Source organism: Bombus terrestris, chromosome 4 (genome assembly GCF_910591885.1).
Source record: "Bombus terrestris chromosome 4, iyBomTerr1.2, whole genome shotgun sequence".
Classification (NCBI taxonomy): Eukaryota; Metazoa; Arthropoda; class Insecta; order Hymenoptera; family Apidae; genus Bombus; species Bombus terrestris.
In genome coordinates, this window is record NC_063272.1 from 18,146,720 (window position 1) to 18,165,752 (window position 19,033).

General features: G+C 29.2%; 5 protein-coding genes and 1 long non-coding RNA gene across 17 annotated transcripts; 2 read left to right on the forward strand and 4 right to left on the reverse strand.

Annotated features, from left to right (window-relative positions):
• The first annotated feature begins 741 nt into the window (after positions 1–741).
• Positions 742–3,237, forward strand: LOC100643970 (SAC3 domain-containing protein 1). Of its 2 annotated transcripts, none has more exons than XM_048405278.1 (7): positions 742–1,252; positions 1,738–1,926; positions 2,011–2,172; positions 2,258–2,506; positions 2,609–2,749; positions 2,817–3,006; positions 3,076–3,237. In XM_048405278.1, exons 1-7 carry the CDS (start codon positions 1,194–1,196, stop codon positions 3,148–3,150), a joined length of 1,065 nt encoding a protein of 354 aa, XP_048261235.1. In that variant the 5' UTR covers positions 742–1,193; the 3' UTR covers positions 3,151–3,237. The 2 variants fall into 2 exon arrangements, with proteins under 2 accessions (XP_048261235.1, XP_003394773.3); XM_003394725.4 differs by having other exon boundaries at positions 744–1,252; positions 1,735–1,926.
• On the reverse strand, positions 3,159–5,254 carry LOC100644090 (mediator of RNA polymerase II transcription subunit 4). Its single transcript, XM_048405279.1, has 5 exons — positions 4,558–5,254; positions 4,352–4,469; positions 3,851–4,257; positions 3,662–3,781; positions 3,159–3,559 (listed from the first exon to the last, which is right to left on the reverse strand). The coding sequence occupies exons 2-5, from the start codon at positions 4,420–4,422 to the stop codon at positions 3,390–3,392; spliced, it is 768 nt and encodes a 255-aa protein (XP_048261236.1). The 5' UTR covers positions 4,423–4,469; positions 4,558–5,254; the 3' UTR covers positions 3,159–3,389.
• Positions 5,255–6,082: 828 nt separating this feature from the next.
• On the forward strand, positions 6,083–14,292 carry LOC100644206 (BRCA2-interacting transcriptional repressor EMSY). Of its 10 annotated transcripts, XR_007223863.1 has the most exons (15): positions 6,092–6,331; positions 7,145–7,319; positions 7,590–7,768; positions 7,934–8,043; positions 8,122–8,247; positions 8,348–8,513; positions 8,595–8,840; positions 8,920–9,060; positions 9,139–9,275; positions 10,313–10,444; positions 10,529–10,702; positions 11,740–11,972; positions 12,380–12,499; positions 13,623–13,652; positions 13,730–14,292. XR_007223863.1 is itself a non-coding variant. In XM_012307709.3 (13 exons), exons 1-13 carry the CDS (start codon positions 6,268–6,270, stop codon positions 13,821–13,823), a joined length of 1,944 nt encoding a protein of 647 aa, XP_012163099.1. In that variant the 5' UTR covers positions 6,083–6,267; the 3' UTR covers positions 13,824–14,292. The 10 variants fall into 10 exon arrangements, 7 of the variants coding, with proteins under 7 accessions (XP_012163099.1, XP_020718355.1, XP_012163101.1 ...); XR_007223862.1 differs by having other exon boundaries at positions 13,623–14,292; XR_007223864.1 differs by lacking the exon at positions 13,623–13,652 and having other exon boundaries at positions 13,730–13,792.
• Positions 9,627–10,142, reverse strand: LOC125384977. The gene is made up of 2 exons (XR_007223869.1): positions 9,919–10,142; positions 9,627–9,828 (listed from the first exon to the last, which is right to left on the reverse strand). It is a non-coding gene; the product is annotated as an uncharacterized LOC125384977 (long non-coding RNA).
• Positions 14,293–14,749: 457 nt separating the features above from the next.
• Positions 14,750–16,615, reverse strand: LOC100644325 (small nuclear ribonucleoprotein-associated protein B). 2 transcript variants are annotated; one of them, XM_003394728.4, is made up of 3 exons: positions 16,291–16,615; positions 15,066–15,600; positions 14,750–14,927 (listed from the first exon to the last, which is right to left on the reverse strand). In XM_003394728.4, exons 1-3 carry the CDS (start codon positions 16,291–16,293, stop codon positions 14,812–14,814), a joined length of 654 nt encoding a protein of 217 aa, XP_003394776.1. In that variant the 5' UTR covers positions 16,294–16,615; the 3' UTR covers positions 14,750–14,811. The 2 variants fall into 2 exon arrangements, with proteins under 2 accessions (XP_003394776.1, XP_003394777.1); XM_003394729.4 differs by lacking the exon at positions 16,291–16,615 and adding an exon at positions 15,750–16,193.
• An 856-nt stretch (positions 16,616–17,471) lies between these two features.
• LOC100650071 lies at positions 17,472–19,021 on the reverse strand. Its single transcript, XM_003394771.4, has 2 exons — positions 18,170–19,021; positions 17,472–18,094 (listed from the first exon to the last, which is right to left on the reverse strand). The coding sequence occupies exons 1-2, from the start codon at positions 18,885–18,887 to the stop codon at positions 17,703–17,705; spliced, it is 1,110 nt and encodes a 369-aa protein (XP_003394819.1). The 5' UTR covers positions 18,888–19,021; the 3' UTR covers positions 17,472–17,702.
• Between the last annotated feature and the right edge of the window lie 12 nt (positions 19,022–19,033).

Below are 19,033 nucleotides of genomic sequence, written 5' to 3' on the forward strand. Positions count from 1 at the left end.
ATACAACTAAAGATACAATCGATATGCTTATGGAACGGCAACATTAATAATCGTATAAAGGAAATATTAATGGATAATTCTATGATTGGATCGACGCAAGATGATTTTTTCTACGAACGTTTAAACGTTTTCGTTTGGACAAAAGCAGCAAGCAATTGAAATATCAAGTACTCATAATCAAAATGTAAAACATTTGAGCATTTTTATTGACGCAATTATTATATTTCTCGAAAAATGAGCTCGAAAGAAGGTCGAACATTACAAACATGTAATGAATAAAGTATATACATATGTATATAATGATTTCGTTGGAAGCATCGTAAAGGCTCTCGAAAGGAATTTGTTGCCTCGATCAGGAAATGAGACCAAGTGACTACAAAATTATGTTGAAGATAAAACGTGATTTTGACGTGGTCGTTTTCTCTTATCGTCCCACACGGAAATTTCAAGAAAATTCGACGATATCGAATACATGCATTTACCGCGTAATGTCGTCGTTGATTATCACCGGCATAGATCAGTTTAGTCGATCTATACCGTAGATCCTGGATTAATTATATCCCGGAGTATATTTAATTTTGTTTTAGTTTTATTAATATTTACAATGAAGACAAAGAAGAAGAAGAAAGAGAAGAGAAAGTTTACGCAAGAACGTTAACCTTCGTGTAATAACGGTGATGTCGATAAAGTGACTACGCAATAGCAGGTGTATCGTGCGTAATCCACAAGGACGTTTTCCTCGATCATTCTTAATACGTTCTCATTTTAGATTCCATCATTTAAGATGCGCATATGTATACGAGACTTTCTTATTTCAGAATAAGGAAATAAATCTATAAAAGAACAACTATCATGCGATTATTTCAATTCTACTTTTAATTTGTACTATAAGAAAAATTGTATTACATATATAACTGTTTGATAACCGATGCATACATAAATATATGTGTATACCATGTAGGATATTATTTTTAAAGTACGTTAATCAACGTCTACGATAACGCAACTCGTTTTTACGAATTTTACGCTACAAGCGTATTAATCGCGTTGTTGTGCCGCTCGTCAAAAAACATAGTAAATGTTTTAGCGGAATTGATCAAGGGATAACTGACATAACCTTTTTACGTACATGCATACATATGCGAAACGCGATAGTCACGATAAGCATTCATTTCTAAGGGATTTTCTTTAAAATGACCGAATTTATACAAGGAACGTGTTTGTTAATGTGTCCAGACAAAGAACGTTGGATGTAAGTTATACGTGCGCCAATTATATTCGATCATGTATTCGATCATACACGATTGCGAAATTAAAACAAATCTTGACGAAAATTTTCTTGTAAATTGTTGTTTATAATTTATACGTCAATATCATTTTGTGGTAGTTTAACAATGACTTGATCTCTCTTGCATTCGTTTATTTTTCTATTGTTGATAAAAATTTTTGCATTAAATAGATGTAAATTGTATTTGATTGAACAATTTTTGATACTACATAATTTTTCATTCTATCACAAATAAAGGTTATCATTTCATTTCATTTCATTTCATTTCATTTCATTTCATTTTGAATGCTTGAAAGAAAAGACTTAATTAATTATAAAGAATTGTACATAATTATTTTATTTTCATCGTATACAAATGTGAATACAAATTTAAATTATGCTAAGAATGAGTCTTTAATAATTTGTAATACAACATACTCACATACTTACATACAACATATTTATAGCAGGGAAAAGGAGGGTTTACTACACAAGTTTGAGATCAATGAAACTACAAAGGGAGCAAGATTGCCGAAGGCAGATCCAACAAAAACGATAAAATGCTTTAGCCGTCCAGCAGCAGGATTAAACATGACAGATATGAAACAATTACGTCCAGCACCAGTCTTATTATCAACGATTCGATATTTATTTACCAAGTACTTACTCATACGATTGAAATCAAGATAAATAAATTTATAGACATCAATGTATACATACATACGTATGTAAATTCATTTCAGGATAGCTACGCGAAACGATGTTGATTGGATAGTAGTATATGATTTTATCTTTGATCGTATCAGATCCGTCAGGCAAGACGCTGCGATTCAAAGGATAGATGTCCCAACGAACATTCGGTTGTTGGAATCCATAGTTCGATTTTTGGTTTATTCTGAGCAGAGGTACGATATATCGTATTTTTCAATGTAGATTTGGAGATTGTACAGTGTTAACAGTAGTAGAATGGATGCGGAGGAACAATTGCAGATTATGCGAGCGAAGTATCTCCGAATTTAATGCAAAAATCAATGAGCAACACCTCGCCGAATGTATAATGCGTTTGTTAAACTTATACGACGAGTTTGAAGATAAAAAAAATTCTCTGGAACTTGATAGCGATATGAAAAAATTAATGTTAAACGATGATCGTCCACAAATGGAAGCATTATACATTCTTTTACACATGGGTAACACGGAAGCTTTGATGAGAGGATTACAACTTCCACCCGATTTACGGTACGAACAAAACAGAATAAAAGATATATGCTCATAACTCATATGTTCGAATACAAATACGTATTTCATGACCGAATAATGATTATTTATAATTTTCCGTAGAAAATCTCCAAATGTACAATTATCCATAAAAATATCATTTGCTTGGTATTTAAAAAATTATGTGCGCGTCTGCTCTTTAATTCCACAACTTCCTCCGTTACTTATTTGCGCAGCTATGACGGGCATACAAAAATTAAGAAGGTACGTATATACGTCCAAATTTCGACATGCAAAATTTCCATTAACGTGCGATTGTAAAATGTTACAGGATGGCATTGAAAATCATGAGTTCAGGATACAACAATAAAGTTTTCACGTTTCCAGGACTTAAATTGCAACAACTTTTACTATATAAAGATATAGATAAAATTCGAGCAGATTGTGAGCTGTTGGGTCTTGTATTCGTCAATCAAAATATTTTATTTCAAAAAGCGAATTTCAAAGATGAAGTCCAACTGGTAAGCAGAAGAAATTGATGAGGTATCTCTAGTAAGAATGGAAAAAGTCATCGTCATTTGTTATTTCAGACACATCCAGAGATGTATTACACAGATCAATCCTTACACAGTGTTTTACCAGGTGTTTTACTTGAATCTATGTAATGCATGTATAAAAGGTATAATGGTAATTTATATTGTCATATCCTCATTGCTACATTTTATCAGGGATTAATAAATGTATCAAATTAATAATGAAGAATCTCTATTAATCCCTAATAAATCTAGTATCTCGTTGTAAAATACTTATTTGAACGTTCATATACATACGATTTGCTTAAAATCATACTGAATCCATAAAACAGTTAAGCGAAATTTACTCAAACTCTACAAAAAATCAATATTCACTGAGAATCACTAGATGAGCTACTTGAAGAGTCTGTGGACATAACTTCAACATCTTCTGTTTCCTGCTTATGTGTATTCATGGCAACGCTTCCTTGCCCACTCACAGACATGTGAATTTCACCCGACGAATGCCATGCAAATTGATTAGCTTGTGACATGGGTGGTTCTGAAATAATCATTATTCCATTCAGAATGAAATAAGTTTAAGTGTACCAGTATACATATATATATGCAAATATATACACAAAATAAATTCCTACAAACGTACCACCTACTGGATGTCCAGGTCTATGCAGATCTGATGATATTCCAGGATGAGTACCTGGCATCTGTCCATTTAAAGGAAGATCACTTAACCTTCCAAGATATCCTAATCTCATTTCAATATCTGTAACAATACATATAATTTTCATGACTTACAAAGAAATGATAGGAATGCAACAAATAAATAACATACCAGTAGGATAAGGCCTTCTAGGGTCCCCTTGTTGCCAGGTAAGTGGAGCACATATAGCATTTGATGCACTTATTCTATGTGCGTATTTAATTAATTCTTCAGATGGTACAGGTCTCTTATTAGCGCGGGCAATGGATTGTAATTTTTGTTTAGCTTGATAAATTGCAGTGGCTAAAATTTGTTCTGCCTCTTTCAATTGTCGCTGCAATTGTTGAATATCTTGATCTTGTCTCTCAACTTCAGCTTTTAAAGCTTCCATTTTCAGGTTAATTTTTGCTTGCTCAGCCGCTCGTTTTAGAATTGCTTTCAATTCGTTGTCCTTAGCGATTAGCAATTCTGTTAGTTGAGAGTGTTCTTCGTTTGACAGTTTCAATGGTTTTTGAACTATCGTATTTTCTATCATTTCTCTAGGATAATAAAAACGGCAATGAAAGAACAAAATTAAACACAATTTATCGAAACATGTTTATTTTAAATATTTGTAGCAAATTTAAATCTTACTTCGCTATCAACTCGATGTCATCGACGATAGACAATAGAACCTCTTTTGTACTTTTACTGGTCGATGTCATGACGTCCTACGCTGTCAATGATTGAAATCATTCAATTCGAAAGATGCCTACAAAATTGTTTAATCAAAAAGTGATTATTATACCATAAACTTTACATTTTTCTTTCATTTTTCTGTTAAACACAAATCAAAATACTTAGTAGGAGCGACGCTACGATCGCCTAATCACAGCTCCAGGGATGTGGTATAATATTTAAGGCGTTTCGATGCTCTGGTGATTAGTGATTATTTCCTGTTAGTTCTCTGGTATCCATTAGATTGCATCAAATTAGAAAAGATATGGAGGTATGATAAAATAATAAATAGCAAAATATGAATATATGATGAAATATGAATATGAATATATGAATATATGATTGATAAAATAGAGAGCTTTCTTAACTTAAAGTTGGTGCGGTGTGCTTCTTTGGCTTAAAGTTGGTATAGAGTAGCTCTGAAGTCCACTACAAATGCAACCACTTTGAGATTCTGTTCATTATGCACACACATCATTAATGCACACACGTACATGCCTGTCTAACAATGATGTCTCTAGCGACAATCGGAGGAACTACCAACTAACAATAATTTAAATAGTAGATCTACTCATGATCCTAATCTAAACAAGTGTGTCATTTTTAATTCATATTCTTCTGTCAAAATTACAAAATTACAAAATACAATTATAAATTGACAATAAATTAGCAGCATTGTCTACGTCAATATGCTCTTTAGAGACGTGCGCCATTGAATATCTCTCCGAGAGCAATGTCAAAAAAAGAAAAGAAAAAAAGACAGAAAAATCTAAATGTGATAGATTTTTTAATTATCTTGTTGATAAAAGTAGGAAATTTTTGCATGATGAACAAAGACCTTTCGCGTCTTCTCTCTCAATTGTCGCAACTTCTACTTCATTATTCTTTATTCGTTGTCCTTTGTTCTACGAACTGCAAAGGTAAAATGCGAGATTGTACTCCGTACTTGTAGAAAGTACTAATAAAGGCATAAGCAAACACAATATGTATACAACATTTAAAGAATATTGTAAGAATAGTGCAATAAAATATCAATAGAAGATGCTAAAAAACTAATAAATTCTATGGGTAACCGTTTGCCGGATGTTGAGAAGACAGAGGTTATTCAATAAAGCATTAATAATTTAATCGTTGTTATTGCGTTAAGCATATATTATCATGTAAGGGAACCTTCGTGCACAGATTTATTTGATACGAATTTCTGTCATGATATCATATTAAATTGCAACTTTCTGTATAATAATTTACGTGTTGTAATCTAAGATAGGCATAGGATTAATTATGTAATCTATATTTCTTCATAAGTACAACGCCATTTTTTTACTTTTTAAACATTTTTCACATCCGTCTTAGAGTTGCGGTACAGAGAGTTGTACGCAGACTTTTTTTAACTACTGTGTCTACATATACACATACATTTCATGAAGAAATTATCTGAGATATGTATGCATGAAAGTAAAAATTTTAAAAGGACATATTGAAATAAATTAAAAATATAAAATGAAATTATTCGAATCTTCTTTTTTCAAAATGCACATTCAAATTATGGAGCTTAAGTCTTTGTATTATTTTTTATGTCTATCTTTTCTTGATTCTGCAATTTTAAGAGATTATATAGATTAGGTACTCTGAATTCAAGTTAACCAACGTACTATCAATACTACTGCCGTGATACCAACACCACAAAAAAAGCTAGTTACAATAAAAGTAATTATACGGCAACTTCATCTACAACTTACCATACTGTCAACGAAACGTCGAAAATGTGGGAAAAGTGTATGAATAGCTATCACAGTTTACGGTGTATATTATAATGATTGAATCATGCAATCATGTGGCCGATGAGACACGAAACCATGACCCGCGATGAATGCAGAAAATGTTTACGATGTTTGGGTAAGGTTATGTTTCGTATAATTTTCTTGCCTCGGTAATATTTAGCTTTTTACAGTAATATTATCATTGTATGCGTTGAACACATATTTTAATTTTAAAATAAGCATTGAGTATCATAACACCCGTAACTTGTATGTTTGAAACGTATTAAATAGAAATCCAATGAACTATATACGATTATCATTATTATTTATGAATGTATTCAAATTTATTACTACTGTCTGAAAATGTATTTACATTTTATTAAATATAACTCTATTTCCATAAATTGTTTTCTTATTTTTAGTAGTATATTTGTAGTTTTTTTTTGTATATATTGTATGTACAAGATAATTTGTTTTCTAAAACCAATAACGTATTGCAATGTATTATATTTATACTTATTGTATTCTGTTATGTCAGAGAAAGAAATCTTTATGTATATTTAAGCGTATGTAACTTGTAAACTAAAAAAAATCAATAATTAAGTAAATCTTCCCAGATAAGGTTGTGTGATAATTATCAGTAACATAAATATTGATTGCAAGTATCTCTAATGTAATGTAAATTTGTACAAATTTTTATTACATTGATGACTAAATATTATGGGTAAAACAATTCAGATACTGTTAAATATATATTTCTTGTATTTTAAATGATTACTTAATAATTAGAATAACAAAATTATCAAAAAATTATTTAAAATTATATTATTAGAAAATGTAATTGTATAAGTGTATATATATTTATACTATTATTTGATTAAGTATATATAATTATTTTAAGCTTCATATATTATGTTTATACATTGAAGTTGATTTCTTTGTAATGTAGAGTTAGAAGCTTATGGAAATATGGTGTCTGTCTTACGTGCTCAAGGTCCTTTCACTAGTGAAAAACATAAATTGCTACAAGAACTTGCTAAAGTTTTACATATTTCTAATGAACGACATCGTGCTGAAGTACGAAGAGCTGTTAATGATGAAAAATTAGCAACAATAGCTGAGCAGTAAGTATTTATTAAAAAAAGATACATTATATGATTTTCCTCTCTAAATAACATTTCATTATAATATATTATTCTAAAAAATTTTGTTTTAGAATGCTATTAATGACCCAAAATAGATTTTACTTTGCAATTTCATATTAATTCTCTTAATGTATGTTTCCTTATCAATTTTTGTTTTAAAGATTGTTATTCAAATTTAACTTATTTTGTTGAGAATATGCTCAGTTTGGACATTTTGCAATTGAATCTTCATAAGATGTCATTATATAGGTTAAGTGGTCCAAATACTGGTACTGATTGGACTATTGAAGGCCGACGTGCTATTCCACTTTTACCAAGATTAAAGGCTCGATCTGCATTTACAACTTTAGCAAATAGCTTGTCCCTTGCAACAGTAGCAGCAAACAAAAGGAATCTTCATGTTCATGAGATAGCAGAGGATGCAAAAGGTTTTAAGGAAAAATATTATCTATTTTGGTAAATGTGTGGTTTTAGTCTATGTAAAATAATGTATGGCTATAGAACTGTAAGTTAAGCAGATTTAATCAATAGTATTTTTGAACATTTCAAAATGTAAAGAAACTTCATTTCTTGTTTTTGGTTTGTTTCCATAGATATTACAAATGAATCTCCTGTGAAGGTAAAAGTACAAGAAAACTCGTTTAGCAATCATGAGTTTGCATCTAGTGAAGATAAATTAAGCGATGAAAATGTTCTAACTGAGGTAATTTAAATTATATGATTATCTATATCGTGAAAATATTCAAATTCTGTTTTAATTATTACACATAATATATTACAGGTCACTGAATCAGATAGGAATAAAGAAGTTAATAATCACAGCAATACCTCTGATAGCAGTGAAAAATATATTATACCTGAGAAACGTAAACCCTCTTCTCCTCTCTCACCAGCACCTCCAAACAAGGTAATCAAAAAAAGAAAAAAGAAAAAAACAGAGAGAAAATAAAATAATACAATTGAAAATAACTTTCTTAAGCTATTTAATAATTGTATATACAATGCAGGTTTTGGTAGTATCTTCAAGTTCAATAGGAACTTTTAATCATGGTACTGCTGATAAAGGATCGCTAGAAAATACTATTCATTTGTCACGAATATCTACAAATTCGTTACAGCATCAAAATGTCACTATAATACCATTAAATATTAATTGTGGAGAAAATATTACAGGTGATTGTTCTTAATTATAGTGTATTGATGGTATGGTTAAGTGATATACAATTTTTTTTTAATTCATTATGTCAAATTCAGAATCTAAGGAATCAGTAGTACAAGAAAGTGCCAGTAACCATTCAGTAATTCCACCTGGTAATTTTGTGAATACAGTAATCCCAGTAGGTACAAATATTACAAAAACTAAAGGAAGAGTAATTACAACGCAAAATAAGCTTAATACAAAAATCGGATCTGCAATTTTGGTGTCCGGTAATGTGTCATGTACAACAGGAAATAAATTTCAGCCTGATGTTCAAGATATATCTACACAAGATAGTTTAAGTATGGATACATTTATCTGAGAATACATAATACATTGTTTAATTGAGCCTAATTGGATTAATTTTTGATACTACTTCAGGTCCAAAAGTATCCGTATCTCATACTTTACAAAAACCATCAAGTTCAGAAAATTCGAATTCAGTTACAAGCAGCACAAAGTGCATTGTGCCAGTAATACATTCTAACATAAAACCTCCAATACCTAAAACTATTACCTCCAGCAAGTATTATCAAAATTAATCATGGTCGAATTCAGAAATTACAATAATTTAATTCATTTTTTCACGATCATCATTAGGTAATTCACATCGACTGATGGCTGTTTGTCCTGTTACAACAGTATCTAATGGACCAGGGCCACCTCAGGCTAAGCAAATAACAACGTTAACTTGTAAAAAATTATCTTCAACGCTCAACAATCAAACCACTGCCAAGGTGGTATGATTTTAAAGATAAATGTTACAGGGTGTTCGAAAATGATTTTTCGCGATCACCACAGCGTTGTACTACTTCTCTGTACTTACACCTCTGGATCGATGGAGATCTATACAGAAAAATTGCCACAAAATTGACGTTTACCGAGAAATTCAAGGCTAATTCTACTCATTGTAATGATAGAAAGTCCCAAAGGAACAAATTGGAAATACTGAAGTTTCGTTAGTTTTCGAACTCACTTTATTTATAATCTTCCTATATATTATTTTATATAACAACTATTATTGCATGTAGGCCAGTAGATATTCCGGATACACTATTATTTATCTCATACCTTTCTTTCTTTTTTTCTTTCTTTCTTTATATTTGGAGGATACACGACATAAATAGCTAGTCGTTATCTTTAACAGATTGCTTTCACACATAGATACCCCTGTAGCAACGAGTTTGCGTCTTCTTTCTTTCTTTCTCTTCTCTTCCCAATATTTGTACGAAATACGAGTCCACGCTCTGCGATTTCAAAATTAGTGAGGCGTCAGTCTGTTTTTATTACCTAAGAGTGAAGAGGAAAAAGTGGCGCATTATAAGAGAAACATTTACGAAATATAGCGTAATTCAGTGAAAAATAATGAAAGATCACTACGTGCACGAGAGATTCCAGATCGATGCGATTTCGTATGATTAGATCATCAAAAAATAGCATTACGTCATACTACTGAACATCGGAAAGCAGTTCACTCAACCTCGCGTTCATTGGCGAAAAGAGCAAAAAAGAAAAAGAAAAATGATTACACTCGTTTGAAAATTTGACTTTAAATTTTCTGATCAAAGTCAATTTTGCGGCAATTCTTTTATACAGATCTTCGCCGATTCATAAGTATAGAATATCACTGTTGTGATGACACATATGACAAGTCCTTCTCAAACACCCTATACAATGAAATGGATTATAAAGATATTAAAATTAAATACAAAGATATAATGTAAATTAGACTTAAAAATTGAATACAAAAATATATAACATTGTAATGTTCTAGGGTGTTACACTAAATTCTAATAAAACTGTAAATATATCTCACCATCCTGATACAAAATTAGGATCTAAAACAAACGTGATTGTTATACAAAAGGGTCAAACCAAAGGTGTTACTCTCTCTCAAGCAGGCAAGGTATAGTAATATTTTATCTGTAGAGTAATAACTATCATACATTTCATTCTAAATGTAAAGACAATATAATCTTATATATTATAGGAAGTATTAGGGAAAGTAATAATGGGTGGGAAAAGTTTGTGTGTTACGAGTCAACACAATGCTCCTATTAATATGGTTCAGCGCCATGTTACATTGAATAATGGAGATCAAGGTCTAACTATGCTATCCACAACAAACTCATCTCATACAGAATCTATAACACCTAATGTAAAGGTAATAATTACATATTTTTATTATTTACAACTCTATAAGTATAATATGTACACTAGAACTCCGTTTACATGAATTTGTCCAAGGGCAAAACATTATCTATTGTTGTTTTTCGTTTAATTAATAAGAATTCAAAATAATTGCTCTTAAATATATAATAATGTTGCAAACTTGTATCGATTGCGAAGAATGAGAGTGTGTCACATAACGCGCGCCCCTTCTGTTTATGTACATCTTATTGTTAGACAATCATACAAATGTATTGACGCTCGGTGGTACTTCAGACAATAGGAACTCAGCTAAAGTTCAGATAACCAAGCACTATTAAAATTTCGTTCATATAAACGAAGTTCCACTGTATATTTACTTACTTTCATTAATGTTTACACATTTTCTGGAACAAATGACAATTTATTAATTATACATCTATCCTATGATTGATGCATAAAATGTTACCATAAAGACGACACGAACAAATATGGAATGATTTTCTATAAAAAAAAAAAAAAAAATAAATAAATTGAAAATATAATGTATAGTATAGTTTTCGTTTTAGTAAATGTTTAAAAATATCGATTTTTGAGCAATAATCAAGTTTATATATACTTGACAAAACATTTTCCTTGGATCTTACATATTATAATTAAAATTATAATGCATGATTATAATTATGACATTAAAAATCGTACTCACAAGTGACATTAAAAAATTATTTAACATTTTCAAATATTAAAGACAAAAAAGTCGTTGACCAGAGTTCATAGATTTATTATTTAGTATTTACAAATTGCATCTGGTAATAAACCATTTATAATAATTTTTTTCTTGAAGAATTTAATAAATCATTAATGTAGTTAGAAATCGATCTCTCATGTAATATTTAATAATTTTTCGAAAATAAAATCTAAAATAAAAAGTTTTATTTTATACTTGCACAGAATGCATAACCAATTGTATCATCAACATGTCTATACTTTCTATAAGTAGTATGATACTTTTGCAAAATGATAAAAGTATAAATTAAAAAAAATTTTTTTCAGTCTGGTAATACTATTATGTTCAATCTTCGGCAGGATGTTTTGGAAAAAAATAAAGCACTCTCTCATCTTCTTGAATCATCTCATGTTCTTACCTCTGAATCTAAGACTGTGATACAAAATACTAATGCTCTTCTTTCAAAGGAACCAAGTAACAGTGATTTACATGTACAGGATAAAGAGCTAGTTGTAAAAACCGATGGTGTAATTACTACTGTTAAAGATGAGAAACACAGGTCAGTTTGAAACTATCGAAATGTACTACGAAATTGTTGTGTTAAAAAGCGCATGTAATACCGACAACTAACTTTATAATTACTTTAAAAATTTTTGTAAATTGTTCATTGTAAATTAATAATATGTTTTATGTGCAAAATATTTTGCAGATTGAAATATACCCAAAAATATACGCTTCTTGAGTCGAATTAAACACTATTTACAAACTTTTCATGACATAAATGAATAAAATTAAGCGCATGCATAACAAATTAAAATATTTTGCTATTGGTGACTTAAAAATGAAAAGAAGAAGATTATTTTATTTTGTACTATAAAACTTTTAATTTTTTAAACTTATTTTATGAAGCGTATTTCATATTTTTTATCGTTTCTGCTACGATTAATTCATATTTTTCTATTTAAGGAAAGTAAAAATATATATGCAAATGCAAATTTTTATTTAACGAATTATATATGGATCCTCTGAAACATTCAAAAAGTAAACAAATATTTTCAAATTCAAACTACAATATAAATACATAAGGTAAATTGATGAAATCCTATTTGATGGCTTTCATGTTTTAGTATTAATTTTACTTTTGTACAACATTACGAAGTGTCGTTTATATATTTTTTTTTATGATTTAAATGATTTATTACATTGCTTAAATCATTTTCTAAAACCCAAGTTTTTGTATCTGATCTCATGAATAGTATTTCATAATTTTCCATACTTATTTAATGCACATTGTCTTTAAATAAACATGATGATAAAACATATAAGTAGAATTGCAACTATTTTAAAAATATTTAATACTTGATATAAAATTATATTAAAATTTAGGATTATGTAATTTACAAAAAAATGTTTCTAATGTGCATTATTAAAGTAAAAAGATTTTAACAAGAAAGAGTACTAAATAAATATGAAAAATAGGAATATGTGTGTGTGTGTGTGTGTGTGTGTGTGTGTGTGTGTGTGTGTGTGTGTGTGTGTGTGTGTGTGTGTGTGTGTGTGTGTGTGTGTGTGTGTGTGTGTGTGTGTGTGTGTGTTCCTGTGCATTTAATATTTAACGAAATTTTAATCTTTTTAAAGAAATAAGCCTTTTGTCGGAGAGTTAATTTATACAATTAATGTTTGTATGACACATGAAGAACAGTACAATTCTTCAGATACCTATAATACAATATAATTAATTTACATTTGGTATGTGCCAAATTTGTAAGTCACTGGCAATTAAACATTTAATAGGAAAGAAACCTACTAATGATAATCGTACTTTATTGGATCTAAAAATAATACTTTTTGTGTCGTAACAAATTTTGTACACAAAATAACAGATTATATTAAATATATCAAACAATGCAACTTTTCATATCCGTACTGTTAAATCTAAGTTCTGTATAAATAAAAAATACATTCATTAGATCATGTTATGCCATTCCATATTAAAAATCACGAAAATGAAAAACGATATGATTTCAGAAACAAGTCTTTTAACACCATTTAACATAACATAAATTGTATATTTTGAAAGAGAAAAATCTATCTATAGAAAATTTCATTCATACTTAGTATTGCACCTGTCTCGCATTTTAAGGTACTATTTACGTAAAGCCTAATTTTACAATTATTAATGTAATTATTAATTAATTTCTTACCGAAGCTGCCCAAGGTATTCGGATTCTTAGAAGATGTTAGTAGTATCTTATTTAACGTAAAATCTTCTGTGTGACCATGGAAACTGATATTGCATATTTTTTATTGTTGCAGCCAAATCGAATACGCATCGCAATTATATATATATATGTTAAATAGAGAAATTTATAATTCTGACACTTGCTCACGCTTTGTATCATTAAAATAATGTATATGTAAGATATAAACAGAATCTTTCAAGAGCCAAGTACATAGAATGATAATCAAACTTTATATGCATATATATACATATAAATCGTAGTTGTTTCTTATGAATTCCAAAACGGTTCTATTGATTCTGATTTTAGGACTTTAAGTTAATCTAATACATAGAAATAGAAATTTAAAATATTGATAAACATGTATATAGACTTTGTTAAAAATAAGAAAAGCTTTCATTTCATTCAAAAAAGGAAATATGATGATACAGTTCTAAATGATGAACAATTTATATACATATAAGTACAGACAAGGCACAGAACTGTATCTTGTCTTTCAAAAAATAAAAATATTCATTTAATGTTGTTGTAGATATACATATATGTAACTTTAGAACTCGGCTATTCCAAGACTAATATTGGTATTGAAAGTATTAAATCTGTGCAAAAAAATAAAGAATTTTTATAAGTTTTAATTCAGTTAATAATCTGTTTTTAATTGGGAAATTTTAATATTTAGATAGTATTTCTAATTTATTATTAACTGGCTCTTTGATGGAATGGTTGAAGTGTGTAATAAAAATTTATATAGAGAATTAACTTTTCATGCCTTTATTATCCGTGATTTGTTATTTCATAAAAATTAAACTATTAATTAAAAAACCATACAATATTCGTCTCTCATTTTATTGTCTGTTACATGTATGTTTGTATCACTATTTTAATATTTCTTATACAATTTTTTCTTTTTCTTTTCCAATTGATTTTTGAGTACATATACTTTAATTTTACAATTACGCATTTTTTACTAAACGTCGTTCTTTTTTTCTATTAAAATATCTGAAAAGTATGTATTCAGATTTATATAAAATACTTATCTTTATCTTACATAAGTTCTTTATAACTGGTAATCAAAGTTACATGAATGGAAAAGATATTAACATTATAAAAGAGACCTTTATTATCACCAGTTACAATATTGTATTATGTTAAAAAGTACTAATATGGACGAGGGGGTGGTCCACCACGCATCATACCTGGAGGTGGACCTCTCATTCCAGGTGGTCCCATTGGTGGACCTCCACGTCCCATGGGTGGCATTCCTGGTGGCATCCCTATAACCAAGCAACCAAATTTCAAACTTTAACACTAATAATTTAAAATCAAATCAATTCCTAGATTTCATGAAGTTGTTGTGAATCTCTACTGACAGTTTAAAAGAAAACAACTAAAATCTGTAAAATATTACCCACCCATCATGCCTGGTGGTGGACCCATCATTCCAGGTGGAGGACCTCCAACTGGCATACGTGGAGGACCACCTGGATGCATCTGCGGTGGAGCAGAAACTTGACCTCTACCTCCTGGTGTCATTATTTGTTGCGAAGGACCTCCGACACCTCTAACAGGACCTTGTAAACCAGCAGGTACTCCAGCAACATTAGCAGGCATGCCACGTCCCGCAGCACGACCCATTCCAGGTCCAGGTGCTGCCCCAGGAATTGGTACTCTGGGTAGTCCTTCTTCTGGGGGTGGAGGACCTTCTACAGTCAGAGAAACAATGTTTTCTCCTCTTAAGAGTACAAAGCCCAATACTCGTTTATCTTCTCTCTCAGGTTGCTTTGTATTTTTTGGTTTAATCTTACGAAACTCTTCACAATCACCAAGTATAAGGTTCATATGTTTATCAAAGGCTTTAAATGTGCCTATGAATGTCCTTGAGTCTTGCAAAATAATTCTGACTCTGTAATTGATATGCTGCAGCATCTTATTATTTTTACCAATCGTCTGAAAAAAATTGTTTTAATTTTTACAATTAAATATGTACAAGGCGAATACTCAGTTTTAACGAAAATATCCGACTTAAAAAAATATGCAACTTTAAAAAATCATATTTTCCTATAAATATATACGATTTCTTTTTGTTTAATATTTACCATAATGTGATAAGGTTATGCTACCACTATTTTCAAACACTTAAAAGATATATATATTTATTATTTTTCACTGGGTATCCAATTTTTTTGGTCGAGCCCTATATTTACTGAAAGTACTTATCGAATAGAGTTTAATGATGCCAGTTTTAACTTTAGGAATCTTGAATATTGAATCGTGAATATTGGGTTAAGTTAGGGATCACTTTGAAATATCCTTTACTCTCCGGCCACCGTAAGGCGGCCGGTTATGCTAGTATACAAACTTTTCGGCGAAGTTCAGTTCATCTGTGGGGACCAATCAGATGATGGATAAAAGCAATATGGTATTAATGTAACGTGTAAAATATTTAAAAACTACTCAGTTTTACATTGTCATAACTTTTGAACCGGTAGACTCTTCGCCATAAAACTTGTATCTTCGAATTCTACACGTCGAAAAATATATGATTGCAAAAAAGTCAATAATGTTTGGTCCCCTTCAGGGATCAATTTTTGAAAAAATTGGGTACCCGGAGGAAAAGTTTATCTTTTTTTCACTTACCATTTTGTCTACCTTTATCAACACCAAACAAAATTAGGAACGAGTTATTGTCTTTTAGCTATTTTATAACTATGTATCTATGTTAGCCGGCTACAATCAGGTTACATCAGGTGAAGTTGTTTATTCTAACAACATAACCTTTTTATATAAGCAGATGATGCTATCGTAGAGTTTAATGCGTTTAATGCATGATCATACAAGTAGGTCTCTACGCTCATAAATCGAAGCAAGAAAACTATCCGAAAATTGAGTCCTGATTAGTTGCGAAAAATCAACATGGAAGATTCTCGTTCTGCCCATGCGTGACATGCTATGAATGTCTCAGACAGAGACAGACAGTCACGATTCAATTTTCGAACGGATTTCCCTAGGGAGTACCGAGATCTGTTTATATGATCGTGAACGAGGTAGAGATAATATCAGAGAGGAAATTTCTTCTTTGATAACACATATATTTAAAATCACTTTGGGAAATAAATATAACATATAATCAGATACAATTCACAAGAACTGTACAAAGATAAGAAGCATTTGGTTAAGTTTTATTTATATTTTTCAAATTAGAAAAATGATTTATTTTAATGGAGTTGAAAATATATTTATTGTTTTTTTATTATCTATGTATAATTATGTTCTATTTTGAAAAAACATATTTTATATAATTGCAATTTCAATTATTAACTGAATCTCTACAAAGTATTGCTATTATTAAACAAAATATTAAAATTAAAATATTAAAAAGTATGAAAAATATTTATATTTACCAATAAAACTATGATGTTACAATAAATAATGTATACATAATAAATATTAATATTACAATAAACAATTATGAACTTTCATATTTATCTTATTTTACTTTCCAAATCTTTAATTATTCTATAAATTTATTTATTTATGAAGTTTGTATCAATTTATAAATTTAAAAATTTGGATTAAATATCCTACTATTTTGAAAAATTAAGCATATTTGGAGTAACTATTTATGTGTTTTTTATACACACACGAACACGCGCGCGCATGCACATGCACTGCATATTGATTAATACATACTTTATGGCAGCATTGAAAATTGCTTTAAACTTACATATATGGTAATTAATAACATAGTTTTGTAATTGTAGCAATGTAATTTAAAATGAATCATGCAACTTAAATATGAAAGTTATTAAAACTAAAAAGAAAGCATTAAATTCATATAAAACTTAAAAACAATGTATAGTTTTTAAAGATATTTATTAGAAAATATTTATTTTATCAGATTTTAATTTATTATATTTTTGATATTGTTTTAAAGAAAACATTAATTTGCATTATGTAATATAAATAAAAAGTTAAAAATTTTGCTGAATTTATCGTTTGATTATACCAAAAAATTAATTTTGATTTTATTATATACATATTTGAGTCTGCTAGCTTATATTGAAATATTTACTCATTTTTTTGGAAGAATATGTTTTTGACTTACAATGCTTTATAATGATATTCCACCTTAATACTGTACTTGAAGGACCAGTGTTTACAATGTTCTCAGATAATGTTTTGGATTGATTTATCGAAGATTGGTGATTATGTTGCAATCGTCTATTATTTGATTTGTTTTCTATATTCATTTGATTCATATCAATAATTGGTTGCACAAAATTTGCTGAGTTACAAGAAACTTTATGAACAGATTGAATACTAGACCTTTTAATTTTAGAAGAATTAGCTTGAAGATTATCCAAATTCATATATTTCATTTGATTCAAACTATAAATTTTTTGATCATTTTTTGATTTAATTTCTTCTACATTCCTAAATTCTGAAAGAATACAAAATTTAAATAAAATAAATAAATTTATTAAGTTTTTCAAAGTTATTAAAAGAAACTACAAACCTTTTTTCTTTAGAAATGCTTCTTGAACAAAAGATTGTGATTTAAATATCTCTTGCTCCTGAGGTATGTTATTTCTTAATCCTTTAAGAGACATTTTTGCAGATATAACGTTTTTGTTTTTTGGCATATTTAAAGGACAACAATCTTTTGGTGGTCTTTCATGTTCTTTCAAATCTGGATGTAAACTATTCATAGTATTCATAAATTCAGTTATTCTAGTATGGTAATCATTGGATAATGTGTGTTTTTTATTTCTTCCATTCAACGTAAATGTATTTTTATCAAAGTATAAACATTTATTAGAAGTTTGTAAGGATATCATATTTGGATCAAATCTATTAGAATAATATAATAACGATTGGGTTTCTGACACAGCTGAATGTGTACTATTTGATCTTGTTTGCAATTGCAGGACATCTTTAATAGAATTACTTTTACTCTCAGGATTAATTTTGTTCTTTAAAGAGTTCTCTGACAAAGAAAAGAAAATGAAAGGTACGCGTTTTACTATAAGTTTCTCAACAATATAATCATATTCTTTGGCATTACTATTTACAATGTCTTCCAAGGACTCCTTTTTGGAATTAATTCTAAAGCAACTTAAGAATAATTCAAAGCATTTATTGTTAACTTTAGGATTAGAAATAGCACTGGTCTTTGATGAACTAGAAACTGTAATTTCATGTGAACTAGCAGAAACTTGTAATTTACCACTCATTTCAAAATCGTGTAAATATTTTCCAAAGGATTCAAATATTTAAAAAAATATATTTATCGTTATTTAATATATTTTAATTTTCGTAATTCAATTGAGTTTATTCAGGAAAATTTGTAATTCATAATTCTTCGTGTGTGTTTTCGCGA